Below are 19,053 nucleotides of genomic sequence, written 5' to 3' on the forward strand. Positions count from 1 at the left end.
TAACATGGAGGTGGGGAAAAAAAAAAGAACTTTTCTATGATTTTGGCTTAGGAACTAACTGCATAGGAATTTGCATTTGTATGAAGGAGACTGAAACTCAGCTTCAGAATCATCCAGGATTTCATTCTCTTATTTTATTTTATTAAGAAAGCAGAGACTCTCCCAATAAATCCTCCTCCCCTCTTCTGGCACACTTAAAACCCATTTCTGAGCTCCACTGACCACATCACGTTGACCTTTGGTATTGAGTACCAAGGGAGGGAAAGAGTAGGTGTGTGGGTGGAGAGAAAGAGAACAGAGGGGAACACGGGTCGAGGAGTGAGGGGACAACCCAAATGTGGGGCCACCGCATGAGCAAGCCCTCTGCTCCACATTAGCAAAGCAACAAAAGACGGCATAGAGAACCAGAGGGCGGTCAGAGGCGCCCCGGCCTCACCGGAGACACAGCAATCCAAACCCGGCATCTGTGCTGCTTCCCAGACACCACTTCCCACGAGCTCCCTGGACTCGGGCTTGCATTTCAGGACTCCATGATTTAGTTTCTGTTTGAGCATTTGGACAATAATCATTTTACTACAAAAGGTAAATGTTTTGTAAACTAATGGGAAACATATTGCTTGGCAAAGTTTATAATGTCAGGATTTATGGCTCTAATGCCTAGGGTCTCTCTGACCTCGAAGATAACATAGTGAAACAGTAATGTGCTCTAAATGACTCAGTGTGATTTTTTATTAGTTCTCGTAATCACCCCCTATTAATTTGTATGCACATAATAAGCACTCACCTTCACAGTTTGTCCAGCTTCGGGGCCATCCTGGAAACAGGAAAACAAAGAAAAAAAAAAGAGGTGAGAACAGATAGATGGTATCTCCTGCTTATTCAGAAATAGCGCCCATTAATAATTTAGATCCAATTTCACTGTGTGTTAATTTATAGTTTCCTCAAGGGGACCATGAGCTTCAAATGTGTAGAACCTGACGGTTCTCCATTTCTGTCTGAGAGTAAGTGAGAAGTTATGTACAAAAATGATACAAATTATCCAGTGAGCCAACCCCCTTCCTACTTTTCATGCTCTTTGCTTTTGGCTACGGTTTTAATTCCATTAATGGAAGACTGGAAATGTTTGGGGAGGTGAAGTATCATACCTTTTGGTTATCTTTAAACCAGATGTAGTTTAAAGTCTGATGACTTTAAGTCTCAATTTAGGAAATCTGCTATAAACATAATCCATTGAGCAAAAATATGGGCTCTCACATGGCAACAGCAGGGAAAGTGGGCCCTTCCTAGCTGTTCTGACCTTGAGAGAAAAGGCGGAACTGTTATTCTAGCTGGACTCTTTCCCTATTCTGGGTTCTCCCCTGGGATTTCTGAAGCTATTTCGACAAAACTATTTGTTGAAATAGTTGAAAATAAGCAAACAAATCCAGTCATTAGCCATGACATAAAGCAAAAGTAAGTGTTCATCTGGTTTGGAATAGCAGAACAAGCATTGTTTTTAAACTCAGAAATTTCAAAGTTAAACTAGAACTCCGCAAATTTAGGAAAGTCTTTTGACTCCTAGGACCCAGACTACCTGGGTGAGAATTTGTGCCTGGCTGTAGCCAAGATGAAGCACATCTGTGTCATCAGGGGTTTTCAGACGTGTTGGTTCTCAATCCATTAGTGGGTCCTAAAGTCAACCTGATGGGTTGTGATCTGCACTCCAGACAAACTACAGACAAAAGAAATCATGTAAGAGGGAAACAACTAAAGAAAAACAAAACTACTGTGTTAGCCAAAAAGTTTGTTTGGACTTTTTCTTTTTTATGACATCTTAAAGAAAACCCTTAACGGACTCTTTTGGCCAACCCAGTACCAGGCTGCATGCGTGCTCAGTTGCTCAGTCATGTCTGACCCTTTGCGACCCCATGGACTGTAGCCCGCCAACCTCCTCTGTCCATAGAATTCTCCAGGCAAGAATACTGGAGTGGGGTAGCCGTTCCCTTCTCCAGGGGATTTTCCTGACCCAGGAATCGAACCCAAATCTCCTGCATCTACTGTACTGGCAGGTGGATTCTTTACCACTGAGCCACTTGAGAAGCCAATATTACACTGCACAGAATGGGGAAATGCTGTCACGGGAGAGAGTTCAATGTGAAAAGGATGAAAACTAATTTCTGAGCTCTCTGTATACTCACCTGCATGGAAAACGTGAGCGAGGTGCCCTGGAAATGCTTCTCTACCACCGTGCCGACTCTCTGTGCTGCCTGAAACAAGTCAGCCACTTCTTCGGGACTCATGTCTCGGAAGCGCTCCACTGGCCGGAGGGGACACACGAGGACATCTGCAGTGAGGTCTGTTAAGGTACATTCTGCTTGCTTTAGGGAACGTTTTCGCCAAGAAGTTTATACCCATCGCACTGAATCAGGCCCAGGGCCTGAACTCACAAAGGCTAAGGGATAAAAGAACAAATATTTACCAACCACTGAACTCCAAGGAGTTCAAATAGAGCTGACGGCTAATTATACTCTGAAGGAGAAGCTGTGGTGCCCTGAGAAAGTTCTTTTAAGAGAAAAAGACATCAGTGTTCAAAAAGGCTTAAGTGCTGGCTGAAGTAATTATGCCACGAGGCACGATCTATTCTGGACCGTTATCTCCTGAACTCTATTCTGAAGCTCAGTCTTCTCAAGGAGCCAAAGGCTCTGGGTTGGAAAAGCAACTGGAATATTTATTTGGTTTTTCTATGAAGAGCATCATGGTTAAGACTTGAACATCAAAAATCTCTCTAGAAAAACAGCTAATGAAAAGATAATAGCAGTTTTCTTTTTTAAAGGAGTGTAGACATTCTGAAAACGTACAGCCAACTTCATTTATAACAAGCAGATGTGCCTCATGGTTAAGCAATTTAGGTTGTCTGTGCAACTGAAACCATCTTAATGTATTCTATTAGTCAGACTAGTCAACATATTTACATTATTGGTCTGAACAAACAAGAGTCTAGAGAAAAAGGATACATGTTTGATCATTTGTGGGTAGCAAATAAATATTCAATGTCACATCATCGATAACATTTCACTTCCTTTTGTATTTGAACTCATCATATATGTATGGGCATACACGTCGAGACATGTACACATCCATATGTATACACACAGAAGCTACACTGAATTTCTTATTTATTTATCAGGTACCAGCAGGAGAAAAAAAGCTAATGTTCTCTTCTGTGTCTTTCGTTGTTCTTGTTTAAAAAAAAAAGCATGCTTCTGCCTTGAGCCAAGGAGCTAAGGGGCATAATAAAACCACAAGTTTGCAATTGCTAGTCTCACCAGAATATCAAGCACTTTAGCTCCCCAAACTATTGGTAGGACTCAGGGCCCAGGGGGAAATGCACTGAGCTCAGCTGGGCGGGCTTGATTTCCATAAGACAAGGGGGGAAAAGAAAAAGAGAAAACTGATTACTTTTGCTCATAACCAGGAAATTCATGTCAATGGTAAACTAGGAAAAGGAGTATTTGTTTAATCTCAGTTCATTTTTCAAGAGAGGAGAAGGGAGGCCTTTACCCACAGGGCATCTGATACTTAAAAAGATAATTATCCTTCTTTGCAGGGCTGCTTTATTATCATGGGTCAATGAACCGTTTAGAAATGAAGAATTTCCTTTCATTTCCTTTTAGCAGATTGCCAGCCTCCACTCCCACTGAGTTGCTTTTTTTTTTGGTCGTTGTTAAAAGAGACCTTTCCCAGTCTTCCTCCTCTCTGCTTTAATTTACACCCTCCCTTAGGCTCTGACTTCACCAAACCACAGCAAGATGACAACTTTGCAAGCTTCCAACAACATCCATAATTACTGTGGTTGGCAGTGTCTGTACACAGCAACTAGGTGGGGAAGGGAATGATATTTTATTTAAACAACTGCTGACTGTGAAAACGGGTGGAATGAATCTGGCAATCTTTGTGTCTAACGTAACTTTAGTAATATGAATAACATCTAAAACGTTTTTCATTTTCAATGTCATAAAAATCGCAATACCTGTTCATTTTGCTTGCCTGGTGCTAAAGGCTTAGCTTAACCTAATGTTTAATGACTCCAGCTGTTTATGAAACTGAACCAAAATGGCTGAATTGAGGTATTTTATCTTGTGTATACCTAACTGCAGGGTGATACATCACATTCATTTATCATTTTAACTGAATATTAGTAATACAACATGTCACAAAACAGTTAAACAGACTTAACACATTCTCATTTAGGTAAACATTTTTCACCAACCCATTTAGGCAACATTGTCCTGACGTAATATTCCTGGCAACCCAACCCTTTAATAAAAAGTCATCTTATCTGCATATAACACACACACACACACATGCTGCTGCTGCTGCTAAGTCGCTTCAGTCATGTCCGACTCTGTGCGACCCCATAGACGGCAGCACACACACACACATATCTTGATGCAAAAAAAAAAGTGAAATGGAGATTACTGTCAAATGTGCTTACTTCAGCTTGTGGTCACACGTATGAGCACTTCTTTGTTCTGCTGGGACTCTGAGGATGGCCACACGGGCATCTACACCTAGAAATGACCCACACACGTGGGCTCCACGTCACTCTACAGGGAGGCAGCGGGGCCTGGCGTTACACAGTGGGGGTCGGCAGCCCCTGGGTGCAGTGTGAGTAGTTGACCTGGCCAGCAGCAGAGTTGCTCAGCAACACACTTCCTGGGGTCATTCCAGGCACTACTTGGGCATCAGAAAGTCAGGATCAATTATCTTTTCTCAGTTCCTCTACAGCCAGAGCAGAGCCCGAGTCTCACCCTCAGATAGGCCGCATCGTGAGTGAGGCTTACCCACCGCCCCAGTCTCTTTTTCCTCACCACTCTCCTGTAGACTGTGTTGTCGCTGTTTAGTTGCTAAATCATGTCTGATTCTTTGAAACTCCATGGACTGTAGCCCGCCAGGCTCCTCCGTCCTTGGGATTCTCCAGGCAAGAACACTGGAGTCGGTTGCCATTTCCGCCTCCAGGGGATCTTCCGCACCTAGAGATCGAACAGCATGCCCTGTCTTGGCAGGCGGATGCTTTTCCACTGAGTCACCTGGGAAGCCCATGTATACTAACCATCTGCGGTATTCGCTTTCTTTCTGTTCTTCAAACAGACTAAGCTCCTTCCTAGATTTGGGGGAGGTTTGTTCCAGTTATTTGTTCTGACTGGATCAATTCCCCCTGATCTTCCTATGGCTGCTTCTAATTCAGATCCTAATCTGAATGCCAGTCTCTCAAAAGAGCATTTAACTGCTAGGGTGTTTATCTGCTACCTATAATCACTCTCCCTTTCCCCTGTTTTAATCTTTCCATAGCCCTCGCCACCAGCTGGCACTTTTGTCGCTTCATTACCAAGTATCCAGATGAGAATGGAAGCTCCACACAAGCGAAGCATGTGTCTCGTTTACTGCTAATTTACCACCACCTACAACAACAGAGATACTTACTACGTCTTGCTGGAACGAGCAAATAAACAGCAAACCAGATCTTTGCATCAGACACTCCTGAGTACTAAGATCCTGATCAAACGGTGATGACGTCCAGTTACCTTACAATCATCTACACGAGACTGGGATAGACTGCAATATATGTTTTCTAGTCAAAGCACGGTTAGAATTAATGTTGGATGAGAGCTAGAGAAATGTCAACTCATTTTTAATGTAAACTAAATTTTCATGTGAGCCCAAAGGGAAATAAAATTATAAAGGTAAAATCCTTTAAAAAAAAAAAAACTCATTTATACCTGGAAAATAGTAGTTCCTACCTAGAATACTCGGGGTCTCAGACAAACTTTATCTATGAAAGCCCATACAGCAATAAAGGCCCAGCATGTTCAAAAATTTTTTAAAAATGAATGAATAAATAAAATTAACTCACAACTCTCATATTAAAAAGAACAAAATAGCATACTACCCTAAGACAGTGGGTCCCATGTGCTACATGTTGTTCATAGAGAAACAACTCAGGGAAAGCAAATTAATCTTGAAGAAGAGCAGACAGCTCTCGAAATTCTGCTGCCACTGTTTATATGCCAATTGGTTTAAGGTAATATCACAGATGCAACATAATTTAATTTGAAGACTCTTAGGCCTTGTTAGTGGGCAAATCCCATATTACTCATAGGCTACAAGAGCACCCTTTCTCCTGGGTCCTCTTGGTGCATAATTAACACCTCTGAAGAGACTATTCTGCCAACATGCATGATAACCCTCCAAGAAGGTAACCTACTCTGTTGAATTTAATATATTTATCCAGCACTCATCATGTCTGAAAGGCTGTGAAAGAGATTATCAAACAGGATCTAGCCTCACCCAATAATCTAAAGTATAGACATTAATTTAGTAATAACTGTTTTGTTTTTTTTTTTTTAAAGAAGAGAAGATCAACAATCATGATTTAGTTCCTGTGGTAGACCAAGGGATTTCTCACAGCTGAAGAAAGTAAACAAAGGCATTTAAATTCAGATGAGATTTACAGTGGACTTCACAAATAGGAGTGAACCAACCAGAGGATTGGCTGGCAACCCATTCATCCATCCATCCTACGTCTATAGCCTGCTTTCAGTCTGGGGTTTGTGTGAAGATCTAGGATGCCAAGATGAATGCAACAGAGTAACTGACTTTGAAGAGTTAACTCTCTATTATCCCAAACTGTCATGTAGCATTAACAATCTGTTATGACACAGAGAAAGTGAGATGTTAGTTGCTCAGTCGTATCAGATTCTTTGTGACACCATCGACTGCAGCCCGCCAGGCTCCTCTGTGGTATTCTCCAGGCAAAATTACTGGACTGGGTAGCCATTCCCTCCCCCAGGGGATATTCCTGACTCAGGGATCGAACCTGGGTCTCCTGCACTGCAGGCGGATTCTTTACCATCAGAGCCACCAGGGAAGACCATGATGCAGTGAAGTGAAAGTTGCTCAGTTGTGTCTGATTCTTTGAGACTCAATGGACTATACAGTCCATGGAATTTTCTAGGCCAGGATACTGGAGTGGGTAGCCTTTTCCTTCTCCAGGGGATCTTCCTAACCCAGGGGTCAAACCCAGGTCTCCCACATTGCAGGTGGATTCTTTACCAGCTAAGTCACAAGGGAAGCCCCATGATGCAGAATGAGTGCTATTGATAGAAATCAGTACTGACTGTTGTGGGAGCACAGAAGAGGCAGATCTAACTGACTAGGGGTCTTAGATCAACTTTTCAGTGTGGTCCTGCATTTCCACCTTCTAAAATCAGAAGGTATTTCTCCAAATTTGAACCAGAATATTTTGTCCTTGAAAATGGCCTAGAAATGGATGCATCAAAGTTGCTGGGCATTCTTCCTTTGGCCAAAATCACTGTTTGGCTTATATGTGTGCTCTCTCTCTCGTTGACTTCTTCTTTCCAACAAGTCAGTGAAGTACTATTATAATTCCTATTTTTCAGATGAGGAAATTACAGCTTATGGAAAATAAGAAATATGTGCGAGAGAGCACATTCCAGATGAGACTAAAAGTAGAATTCAACTCAAGTCCATCTGAGTCCAAAGTCCATGTTATCAAGTATAGCTTTGTGATGTTATACTTTTTATAGGTTTCATGACTCAGTCTCTGTGAGTCCTCTTATTAAAAGCATGCCCTCCATTGCCAGAGTCCTTCTGTTCATGGAAGAGATTCATGCTTTTCCTGAAATACAAATACACTGTGCAAAACTGCCAATGGCAAGAGAAAAACTCAGCTTCAAATGAAGAAAGGAGACATATAACCCTACAGTGGAAGGGGGCTCAGTGCTGGGCAGAGGAAGCCCTGAGAATGCCCTTGTTCTACCAAGGAACTATGAACAACAGGATCAAGAATAAGAGACCTATCTCATATCAGCAGGAGCAAGCCAGAGGGTTACAGAGCCTGTATTTTCGCCCTTTTCCATCTTTGAGCTTCAGTTTCTTCAAGGTATCTTGGGCTCCCTTGGGCTGACAGATCGGAGGAAGATTAGATATTACAGTCAATGTCAATGAGTCAGGCTGTCAGATGAACTGAAAATCCCATTGCTTGTTAGACAGTCTAATTATTGGGAGCCATTGACTTTCTCATAGCATCATCTGTATCACCAAGGACTACCAAAAACTGGATAATGCCTTTCTTTCCCTCTTCCTCTCCACTCTCACCACCAGCCCATAAGTGACTGTCTCTGTCCTTTTGGGTGAACATGTAGGGAGTTTCTGTCACATTAAAGTGAGGTGGCAACATTCCAGGCCCTGTGCTGAACTCTTACTGACACACAGCCAATTCAGAATACTCAAAATTCAGGAAAGAAATCAAGTGAAATGCCTAAAGATATTTATCCACCAATAAAACACGAGAATCCCTCCCATGCTACATGTCCTTTTGCAAAGTGACTTTGCTGCTCCTCTCACCAAGAGTTGGAGTCTATTTCCCTTCCTGTTGAGTTTGGGCCGGGCTTTGGCTTGCTTTGATCAGTAGAAGGTGATGAGTGTCGCTGTGTGACTTCCCAAAGTCAGGCCTTTACAGTCCTTGCAACTTCTAGGGTTTTTGTTGTTGTTATTCTTTTGGAAACCTGAGACCAATATGCTATTAAAAAATCCCAGCTAGGCTTCTGCAGAAAAATCACTAAGTCATGTCCCACTCTTTGTGACCCCATGGACTGTAGCCCACCAGGGTCCTCTGTCCATGGGATTTTCCAGGCAAGAATACTGGAGTGGGGTGCCATTTCCTCCTCCAGGGGATCTTCCCGACATAGGGATTGAATCTGCATCTCCTGCATTGGCAGTTGGGTTCTTTATCACCGAGCTGCCAAGGAAGCCCCACCTCTGAGCAGTCAACCACCCGCTGGAGTGTGCTTGTCACAGGAGGCCCATATATTCTCTCTGGGGCTTCCCATACCACTTCATGAACCAAAAAGAAAAAAAAAAACTGCAACGGTCTGCTCGAGTTGAAAACAAAATGAGATGCTGTAAAACTGAGAACCATCCCAACTACAGCAAATGATCGTTATTGTTGCTGCATTTCTGTTTAAAAAAATTTTGATAAGTTTGGAATTTGCTCATCAAGGATAATAATTGATGATTTAAAAATAATCTTATGAGCATTTCCATGACGAATATGAACTATTTAAATATAGAGTCGTGACAGAGAAATGGAAATGTACTGATTCTGATGATTAATTAAGACAAGCAGAATATTATTCTCAAAGCTGCTCAGGCTTGCTCCCATTTATTTTTCCATATCTGATCTATTCTAGGGATTCAGAATAGAAAAGTCACTAAAATAAATCAAACCATCAAAATATTACTGATTCTGATGAAGCTGATTAGCATGTGCATGTATGAATATGGAGTAAGTCAGCATCAAATAATATGATGAAGAATTAAAAAGAAAAGAATCAGTCATTCTTCTGAACTAATTTTAAAAGATCTGTATTCATCTCTACGAAGATCAGTATGTCATTTAATGACAAACAAGGAACATTCCAGCTTGTACTGCAGACTTCCGCAGACCCTATAAAATGAAGTATTTGCTCTAACAAATAATCCTAGTCCTTGCAAATATTTAAAATAATTCTTAATTCACTTCAAAAAACAACACCAGGATGACCATGAAGTATTTTTAAGAAAGATTCAATTAATTTGAGTTAAGTAGCACAGTTGAGAAGCACAGTTGCAGAGTTTTGAATCAAAGTAGGTGGCATCTCAAAAGTCATCTCCTACTCACAATGTAGGCACTTCTGTGACATTTTTTAAATAAGAAAGGTAGAAATATTACCCCCAAAATTAACTAATATAATTCTAAAGAAGCATATTGACAGTTTGGGCCATACCTTTCTTTACTGGATATTAACATATCCACTGCAGTAACTCAAAGAAGACTTCATGGAATATTCATCAACCATAAATATAAATGGCATGAATGTAATTTTAACAAAATTTAATTTCCAGAGTATGATACATTCCAGGACAATGGAATTAAGATAATGACAGTATTCTGCTCATACCTGGATCTTAGGGCAACCATCTCACAAGTTTCCTCTAGAATTCTCATGTTGTGTCCTGGAGAATGCTTTGAGCCAAAGACACAAGCCCTTAGTCATCTGTGGGAGAAGAATCAGATATCTTTTTCCTGATAGATCTGCCCTGAGCAAACCCCAAAACTTCTGCACTGATTTGGCTGCTCAGAGGGGATAGCCACACTTGTAGGGAGAAGTAAATGGGTGACTTTCACAGTTGAAGCTCAATATTGAAAAAACAAACAATCCAATCAAAAAATGGTCAGAAGACCTAAATACACATATATCCAAAGAAGATGGCCAAGAGGCACATGAAAAATGGTGAACCTCACTAATCGTTAGAGAAATATAAATCAAAACCACCACCTCACACTGGTCAGAAAGGCCACCGACAAAAAAAAAAAAAAAAAATCTGCAAACAATAAATGCTGGAGAGGGAATAGAGAAAGGGAACCCTCTTGCACTGTTGGTAGGAATGTAAATTGATAGAGTCACTGCAAAACAGTATGAAGGTTACTTAAAAAACTGAAAATAGAACTACCATATGACTCAGCAATCTCACTACTGGGCATAATATACCCTGAGAAAGTGAAAAGTGAAAGTCTCTCAGTCGTGTCTGACTCTTTGCAACCCCACAGACTGTAGCCTGCCAGGCTCCTCTGTCCATGGAGTTCTCCATGCCAGAATACTGGAGTGGGTAGAAAACTGTAATTCAAAAAGACACATGTACCCCACTGCTTACTGCAGCACTATTTACAGTAGCTGGGATATGTAAGCAACCTAAATGCCCACCAACAGGTGAGTGGATAAAAAAGATGTGGTACATATACATGATGGACTAAGTCAGCCATAAAAACAGAGAACTGGGTCATTTGTAGAGATATGGATGGATCTAGAGTCTGTCAAACAGATTGTAGTACGTCAGAAAGAGAAAAATATCATATATTTAAGCAGATATGTGGAATCTAGAAAAATGGTACTGATGAAACTATTTGCAAGCAGGAATAGAGACACAAGATGTAGAGAATGAATATGTGGACATGGGGTGTGGGGGGATGACTTGGGAGATTAAGACTGACGTTATGTGCACTGCCGTGTGTAAAACAGATAGCTAGTGGGAGCCTGCTTTATAGTACAAGCAGCTCAGTGCTCTTTGATGTCCAAGTGCTCTGTGATGACTTAGAGGGGAGGGATGGGATGGGGTGGGATGGAAGACCAAGAGGGAGGGGGCACACACACACACACACAGCTGATTCATTTTGTGGTAGAGCAGAAAATAACACAACACTGTAAAACAATACCACCCCCCCCAAAAAAAAAAGAAATCAAAAACCTCAACAATAACAACCCAAATAATGAAAGTAAAATGAAAGAGGAGCCTTCACCCAGAAAACATTCTTGTGCAGATTCTTTGGTTTAAATTTCACATACTCTGTGAATATTTCAAGGAAAAAGAATCCTATATTATCCTAATAGAATTGGAAAAGAAAAAAGAAAAAAAAGTTACATCCTTATATTAAACTAAGTATGTGGGGGAAGGAAAAAATAACATAACACTTGCTTGCTGCCTACTATGTCCTAGTGATAATCAGCAATCCTTTGAGGTAGATAGTATCACCCTCATTTTCCCACATTCAAACGTAGAGAACAAAAAAAGCGCAACTACGCATCCAAGGCCACGCAGTACTAAGGTGAAAACCTAAAATAGGGCCATGCATGAAAACCATCCGTGCTGTTTCACTGCCTCCCAGGGTCACAGAAGTCTCCAGGCGCCTGGTAGAGTCTTTGCTACCATGGTTCCCCAGAACACTGCTCCCATGAGATGTTAATAGACAGTACACAAGAGAAAACAAAGCATTGGTGTGGTCAAAGAAAGTTAAGAAACACTGAAATGAGGTAAAACAGGTTTCTTTACAATACAACTCATCAAGATAAACTGTGTACTAATGTGTATTTCTGGGAGAAGGCAATGGCACCCCACTCCAGTACTCTTGCCTGGAAAATCCCATGGATGGAGGAGCCTGGTAGGCTGCAGTCCATGAGGTCGCACAGAGTCGGACACGACTGAGTGACGTCACTGTCACTTTTCACTTTCCTGCATTGGAGAAGGAAATGGCAACCCACTCCAGTGTTCTTGCCTGGAGAATCCCAGGGACGGGGGAGCCTGGTGGGCTGCCCGTCTCTGGGGTTGCACAGAGTCGGACACGACTGGGGTGACTTAGCAGCAGCAGCAGCAATGTGTATTTCTGACTTCAAAAAAAAAAGAAAAGAGAGATACTAAGCAGTTTTTCTTATATTTTTTTAATAGTAAGACTACTTTTTTTGTAGAATATTGTATACAACAAGTGTTTCAGAGGAATTTTGGTCTACTGAACCTCTTCTGGGAATACTGAACATCCTTTACCTATACCAAGAGATAGATGCCTGAAGATTTCTGTGTTGTAACCAAAAAGCAGAGCACATATCCTAGTAATATGAGCAAAGCAAGAGGGCCTTCTGCTTCATGAAATTCACTGGGAAGCTGAGCATTAAAATACATTGAATAGGACATGGCAGTCATTGGTGCAAAAGGCTCACTATTTCTATTTTTGTCAGGTCTAGGCATGTGACAGGATTATACTCCCTGGATCCTCACGGTTGGGTAAAGTGGAAGGAATTCCAGCCAAGGAGTCGTGAGCAAAAGTGATTATGTCACTTATAAACTAGAGCATTTAACTGCCAGTATGAGCCATCAAAGCTCTTCCCCCTTCTCCAAGCCAACCAGCAACGTCACTGTGTCTTTGGAACTAGGACGAGGACCAGCCAGCCAGCGGGGTGGGGGCTCTGCTCATCGCCTGTTCTCCTAGCACAACACCAAGTTTAGGAAATGGGTTTCCTCTCTTCTGCTAACTCCAAGTAACCTGTGCAGCTGCTTAGAGCAGTCTGTTGAAGACTCTGAGGCCTTGGTAGGGATAAGGAGGGAAGAATGGGGAGATTTACTAGTTCAGTGATGGACAGAGAAAACTGATGTGCTGCAGTCCATGGGGTCACAGAGACAGGATTTAGCAACTGAACAACAACGAGCAACAACAGCTGCCACGAGGGAAGGAAGAATATCAGCCTACAAACAAACGATCTGCCATTCTCTAATTAGGGCAAAAGGAGACTATTTCCAAGACTCTTTTTCCTCTTCCTTAACAATATGGAATCATTTCTAACTCTTACAACATCTCTAAGTAATTGTTATGAAAATTCAGTATTCTTGGTATGGTCCCAGAAATATACAGAAGCAAGTGAACTTTAAATAAGTATGGTGAGGAGAGTACTGACAAAGAAACTTACTGCCACGCAGAAGTATCTGTCCATAATGTGCCAGCGTAGGCATAAGAATACAGCATAATGACAATGCCATAAAAATGCTCTTAGGTGTTAAGAGTTGCAGAAGAATTTCAGTAGAAGAGGAATGAAGTACACTCAGCGGCTGAAAGAAATATTTAAGGATCATTCCCAATGAGAGATTTAAAAAAAAAAAAAACAAACAAACCAACCCACATATACACTCTGCTGTGAGAATCACTTCAAAAAGTCTGTGAAAAGCTTTTTCGTCTAGTATAGATCAGAAAGTAATGCTAAAGATCTGCAATTCATGGGAGAGCTGCTGGAAAACCACAAACAACATGAATAATTTAATAGCACTTTACCATGTACACATTTATATTCTACCCAGTTTGGGAATGAGGAGAGCTCACGTTCAGTATCTACTTCTAGAGGGTAGCCAGATCGAAATCCAGCTGTCTCCCTGTAGACAGCATCCATCCAGGGCAAATTCCATCAGGTCCTGGAAAGCACAGATTTCAGCTTCAGGCTTGTTTATGCCCCTCAAAAGCCACGGAAAATTCCATTTCCCAGGAGATCTTCAGTGTGGATGGACAAGTCAATGAAGCACCCTAATATCACAGTTCACATTCTATGTGAAAGCAAAGAGCAAGCAAGTATGAATTATAGAATAGCAGAGACTCCTAAATGAGAGAAAATAGAAAATGAGAGACAGAAAAAAGGGAAGAAGACATTAAAAGGGAATATTTGGCAGGTAGAGCATTCTTAGAAGACAGGAAACATTCCCTAGTCATGTTCACCCGGCATCCGTGGTGTTCCATGTAGGACAGGCCTTTAATGAATATTCAGTGAACGAATAAATGGCATGGATGCTTATTCAATGCTCAATCTAGAAAACCTTTCTTCCTAAGAGACTATAGAAACTGACCAGACTCAACTTCCTAACATGAAAATTACTGAGGGAAATACACTTAAAAAAGAAAAAAAAGCTAAGTCCTAAATTTCTAATCTAAAAGACACCCAGTTAAATGTAAGTTAGTGCAGCCACTGTGGAAAACAGTTTGGAGGTTCCTCAAAACACTAAAACTAGAACTACCATATGACTCAGCAATTCCACACCTAGGTATGCATCTGGAAAAAAAGAAACACCGATTCGAAAAGATACATGCATCCCAATGTTCATAGCACAATTCACAATTTTCAAAGTACATAAGAAACAATTCACATAGCAAAATTCACAATTTTCAAAGTATTTAAGAAACCTAAGTGTACATCAACAGATGAATGGATTAAGAAGATATGGTGTGTATATATACACATACATGCATACAATGGAATACTACTTAGTCACAAAAAGAAAGAAATTTTGCCATTTGCAGCAACATGGGTAGACATGGAGGGCACTATGTTAAGTGAAATAAGTCAGAAAGAGAAGGATAAATACTGTTTGATGTATGGAACCTAAAAAACGTAACAAACTAGTGGACATGATAAAAAGAAAAAGCAGCAGACTCACAGATACAGACAACAGACTAGTAAACCAGGCCTGTTCCCCTGGAGTTGGCACTTTGGATTAATTCTACATGCCTCGGGTTGCCTCCAAAACATTTCAGCCACTGGGGAGTGAAGGTTTGTGACAGAATCTGAGTTCTCTTTTCAAAAGATCACTCTAAATGTTGTGTAGGAAAAAAAATTTTTTTCAATCAAAGCAAGGATGAAAGCTGAAGGCCACTGGGGATGTCTTTACCAGAGACTAGATAAGAGATTGAAAACAGGCCTGGGTAAAGGTGGTGGCAGTGGGGTTGCAGAAATTTTAAGACATATTTCTGAGGCAGGAGCAATAGGACTTACTGATGGAGGTGGGGAGCAAAGGAAAAAGGGGGATCAAAGAAGACTCCAGGGTTTTGGCTGAGGAGGTGGGTAGAAAGTGATATAATTTAGGAGATAGATGAATGGAGTCTATGACATATGGCTCACTGTTTAGAGACTCTGGCTTCCTGAATTTTCAGATTTCCTGGAACCAGCTAAACAGACTTTCCTAAGCTGGGTGTCTAGATGGACTCCAGAGCTCCTATGAATCTCCTGAATCTGTTCACAAAATGGAATATGGTGTGTGTGCTTGTATGTATCTATTGCTGTCCTTTGGTCTTCATCATACAAAGAATTATTAGTCTCTGGACCCCAACAAAGGTAAGAATCACTGATTTAAATTAGCAGAATTATCTGAAATTCATCCCCAAGAGTGGTTACAAACAAACTCATACTTCTATTCACTTTAGCTTAGACTCTAATAGACCCACTCCTGAAGAGTGAAAAAAAAATTTACTCTGTGTCTGAGCAACTTGTTCACAAGAATGAACCCTCCACAAAAGACATACTAAAGATTTTTTAAAATAGACTAACACTAAAGTCATTTTAATCTGATTCAGCAGTGAGCAATTTAAAACATGTCTCTTTTAACAAAAGACAGCTGGACACATAAAGATAATTGTGTGATTCATTCAAAATTAAAGAATGGGCTAAATCATTTACAACAATAAAAATGCAGAAAACCCTACCAGGAAAAAAAAAAAAGAGTGAAAACTCTAAGTAGCAAGTGATTTCCAAATGCTTCCAAAACAAGAAGCAAAAGACATTTTATTGTCACTCTGGGACTTCCAGACTAGAATAAGCTAATCAGGCATCCTCTAAAAACAAAAAGATAATTCATAGGAAAAAAAAAACTTCAGCAATGAACAACATTGCCAAAGTGTTAAGAAAGCAGGGTTTTTCAAGATAGTGATTTGTATGCAAATATAGCTCAGCATTTATCACTAAACCTCCAAAGCCTGCAAAGGGAAAAAGTTTTGTTCTTTCCATCTGCTTAGACTCTTCTCCTAATAAAGTCAACTACCAATGACAAAAGAAGCTCTGATATCTCCAAAATAATAATAATACAAGAAACGCATTTAGAAATACAGTGTTTCAAACCAGAAACACATTCAGAGTCACTCTTTCTTCCTTAAATCTCTTAGCTTGGTTTCATTGTTAACACTGGGTTAATATTTATTCTAACTTTATAAGGGTTATAAGGTTTGGGGGTTTTGGAGCTGTGTTTGCTTCCCTAGAGGTTCAGATGGTAAAGAATCTGCCTGTAATGCAGGACACCCAGGTTTGATTCCCAGGTTGGGAAGATCCCCTGGAGAAGGAAATGGCAACCCACTCCAGTACTTTCTGCCTGGAGAATCCCATGGACTGAGTGGCAGCATAGACTGCAGTCCATGGGATCGCAGAGAGTCGGATATGACTATGTGACTAACTTACTTACTTTTTACTTTTTAAGAATAGCATATTTCAGGCAGTAAGTGAAAGCTGAATAATAGTTGCTTAAAACAAAGTCAACAGAATTCCTTCAAGACCCCCTTCCGTTGAGCACACCCCTCTTTGCCTCTTGGGTATGTGACTTAAATACTGTTGCTCACCAACACCGGTGCTCATTTAGAACCAGGAACTTCACTGACTCCACATTTAAAACTTCACCCTTACTCTTCCACAGTCCATTTTTCCATATTATCTCTGTCAGTATTTTCCTTCCCTTTACAACCTAGAACATCACTGGAGGCAGGGTCCAGGAATTAGTCATCTTATAATTTCTTTTTCCTCTCTAGTTTTAACTAAAATTTTCAAAACAAGATTTTTCTATAAAAGACTCTCAAAACACAAAACAAGCCCTGCAAAAATATTTAAAATACCTAAGTTCATTTAGAATTCATACCTTTTTCTGACCTTCATTTTTCAAGTTCTGTGCTTAGACAGCATATAATATTTCCTAATGTTTCAATTAGGAGACCAAATATACTAAAAGGGTCTACAAAAATACCAACGAAAACATAAGATTTTGACATATTTTAATTTCATGTGTATATAATTGAAAAAAAAATTTAAGCATGCCTAAGGAAAGCAAAAACTGTAGAAACAGATGCTCTGGCAATTCTGTAAGAGCTTTACGTTCATACATTGTCATGCCTCCCACAGGATCCTAAAACTCACTCCCATATTCTTTATATGCTTAGATAATACAAACATATCCTTGTCACCCAACAGTTTTCTGGCATGGAGACTCAGACACAGGCCTCAATCTCTCTCATTACCAACATCACATCGCTTAAAAGAAAGCTAAAATTTATTTTTTGTTTGTTTGTTCTGGCTGAGCCACACAGCTTGTGGGATCTTAACTCGCTGACCAGGGATCGAACCTGTGCCCTCAGCAGCAAAAGCGTGGGGTCTTAACCACTGGACTACCAGGGGATTCCCCAAAATTGAAATTTCTTGACTCTTAATCATTGGTTAAATGTCACATATTTCTTACTGATGACTAAATGTTCCTCCAGTAGGCCGCAATTTCAAGTACTATGCCACAGAGTAGAGAGATTCCATCATTAATATTTCTATATAGAAAAAACACAAGCCTTTCTATGAAATGATTGCTGTTTAGTAGCTAAGTTGTGTCTGACTCTTTGTGACCCCATGAACTGCAGCACCCCAGACTTCCCTGTCCTTCACTATCTCCTGGAGTTTGTTCAAACTCATGTCCACTGAAAAGATATGCTTACTCAGAATCTCATCTGGTTCAGCTTAATAGATGAAAAGGGGGGCCAAAAAAGAAAAAATGAAAATTGAGAGGAAGCAATATTATAGATTTTCAGTGTTATCCATATCCCATGTCACTTCTTTCAAAGCACTATCAATGACTGGTCACTTTGCATCTGTCATTCAGTCACACACAGCCAGCAAAATATGTAGTTAACAGTCTTCTACTAATTAAAACTATAAAAACAGACAATCAGAAGAGGCAAATGGCCACCAAATATGAAAGCGCAACAAAGAAACAAAAAGTGATAATGCTGGAAGTGAAATGTGAGTTACAAGTAAATGATGTTACAAAAGAAATAGCTGACTATGGGAACCGCGCTGTTCAAAAAACCGCATATGCAACGAGAAGAGCTTAGTGAAGGCAAACTTACGGACAAAAATGTAGGAGGTGATTATTGCGAAAAGATGGAAGATGTGCTAGAGGAAGCAATGCCCGTAAAACACTCAACAATGTAAAAACAAAACCTTCACTATTTATCACATTGAGAGCACAGAGGATGAAAGGCTGGAAACTGACCCAAACTTAGAAAGTTCTGAGTACGGAAATTTGCCAAGGTACAGAAAAGATGCTCAGTCTGACTTGAGAGTCATACTGTCAGAAAAAGGAGGCCGGTGTTGTTTAAACTACTCTTAATAAGTGTTTTCCAAAGGAAAACCAAAAAAAAGCCCTTTAATTATAAGATTTCTAATGTTTTAAATTCCACTGTACTAGTATTAGTCAGCTGTATTAGTCTTAATATCATTATTTTCCTATACATGTTTAACAGACAATAAGATAGTTTTAATTGCTTTGATGGAAATTTTAAAGGTCATGGAAGCTACAGTTTTCACCATCTATGATTATGATTGCTTTCTACAGTTCCAGTTTGCATGCAGTCCCACACGGCTGCACACAGGACACCATCTGTACTTCAAATTCACGACAAGCACTGCATGGGGAAATAAAAGTTATGGCTGCTGCTGCTGAGTCGCTTCAGTCATGTCTGACTGTGCGACCCCATAGACGGCAGCCCACCAGGCTCCCCCGTCCCTGGGATTCTCCAGGCAAGAACACTGGAGTGGGTTGCCATTTTCTTCTCCAAAAGTTATGGCT

General features: G+C 40.5%; 1 protein-coding gene across 8 annotated transcripts in view; it reads right to left on the reverse strand.

Annotated features, from left to right (window-relative positions):
- FHIT (fragile histidine triad) overlaps positions 1-19,053 on the reverse strand; it is a 1,526,080-nt gene that overhangs the window by 299,792 nt on the left and 1,207,235 nt on the right. For all 8 annotated transcript variants that reach the window (XM_027523187.1, XM_027523188.1, XM_027523189.1 and 5 more), the window contains 2 exons: positions 2,178-2,323; positions 785-814 (listed from right to left, as the gene is read on the reverse strand). In XM_027523187.1, coding sequence (XP_027378988.1) covers positions 785-814; positions 2,178-2,323 — 176 coding nt within the window. The remainder of the gene's footprint in view (positions 1-784; positions 815-2,177; positions 2,324-19,053) is intronic.

Source organism: Bos indicus x Bos taurus, chromosome 22, assembly GCF_003369695.1.
Source record: "Bos indicus x Bos taurus breed Angus x Brahman F1 hybrid chromosome 22, Bos_hybrid_MaternalHap_v2.0, whole genome shotgun sequence".
NCBI classification, from domain to species: domain Eukaryota; kingdom Metazoa; phylum Chordata; class Mammalia; order Artiodactyla; family Bovidae; genus Bos; species Bos indicus x Bos taurus.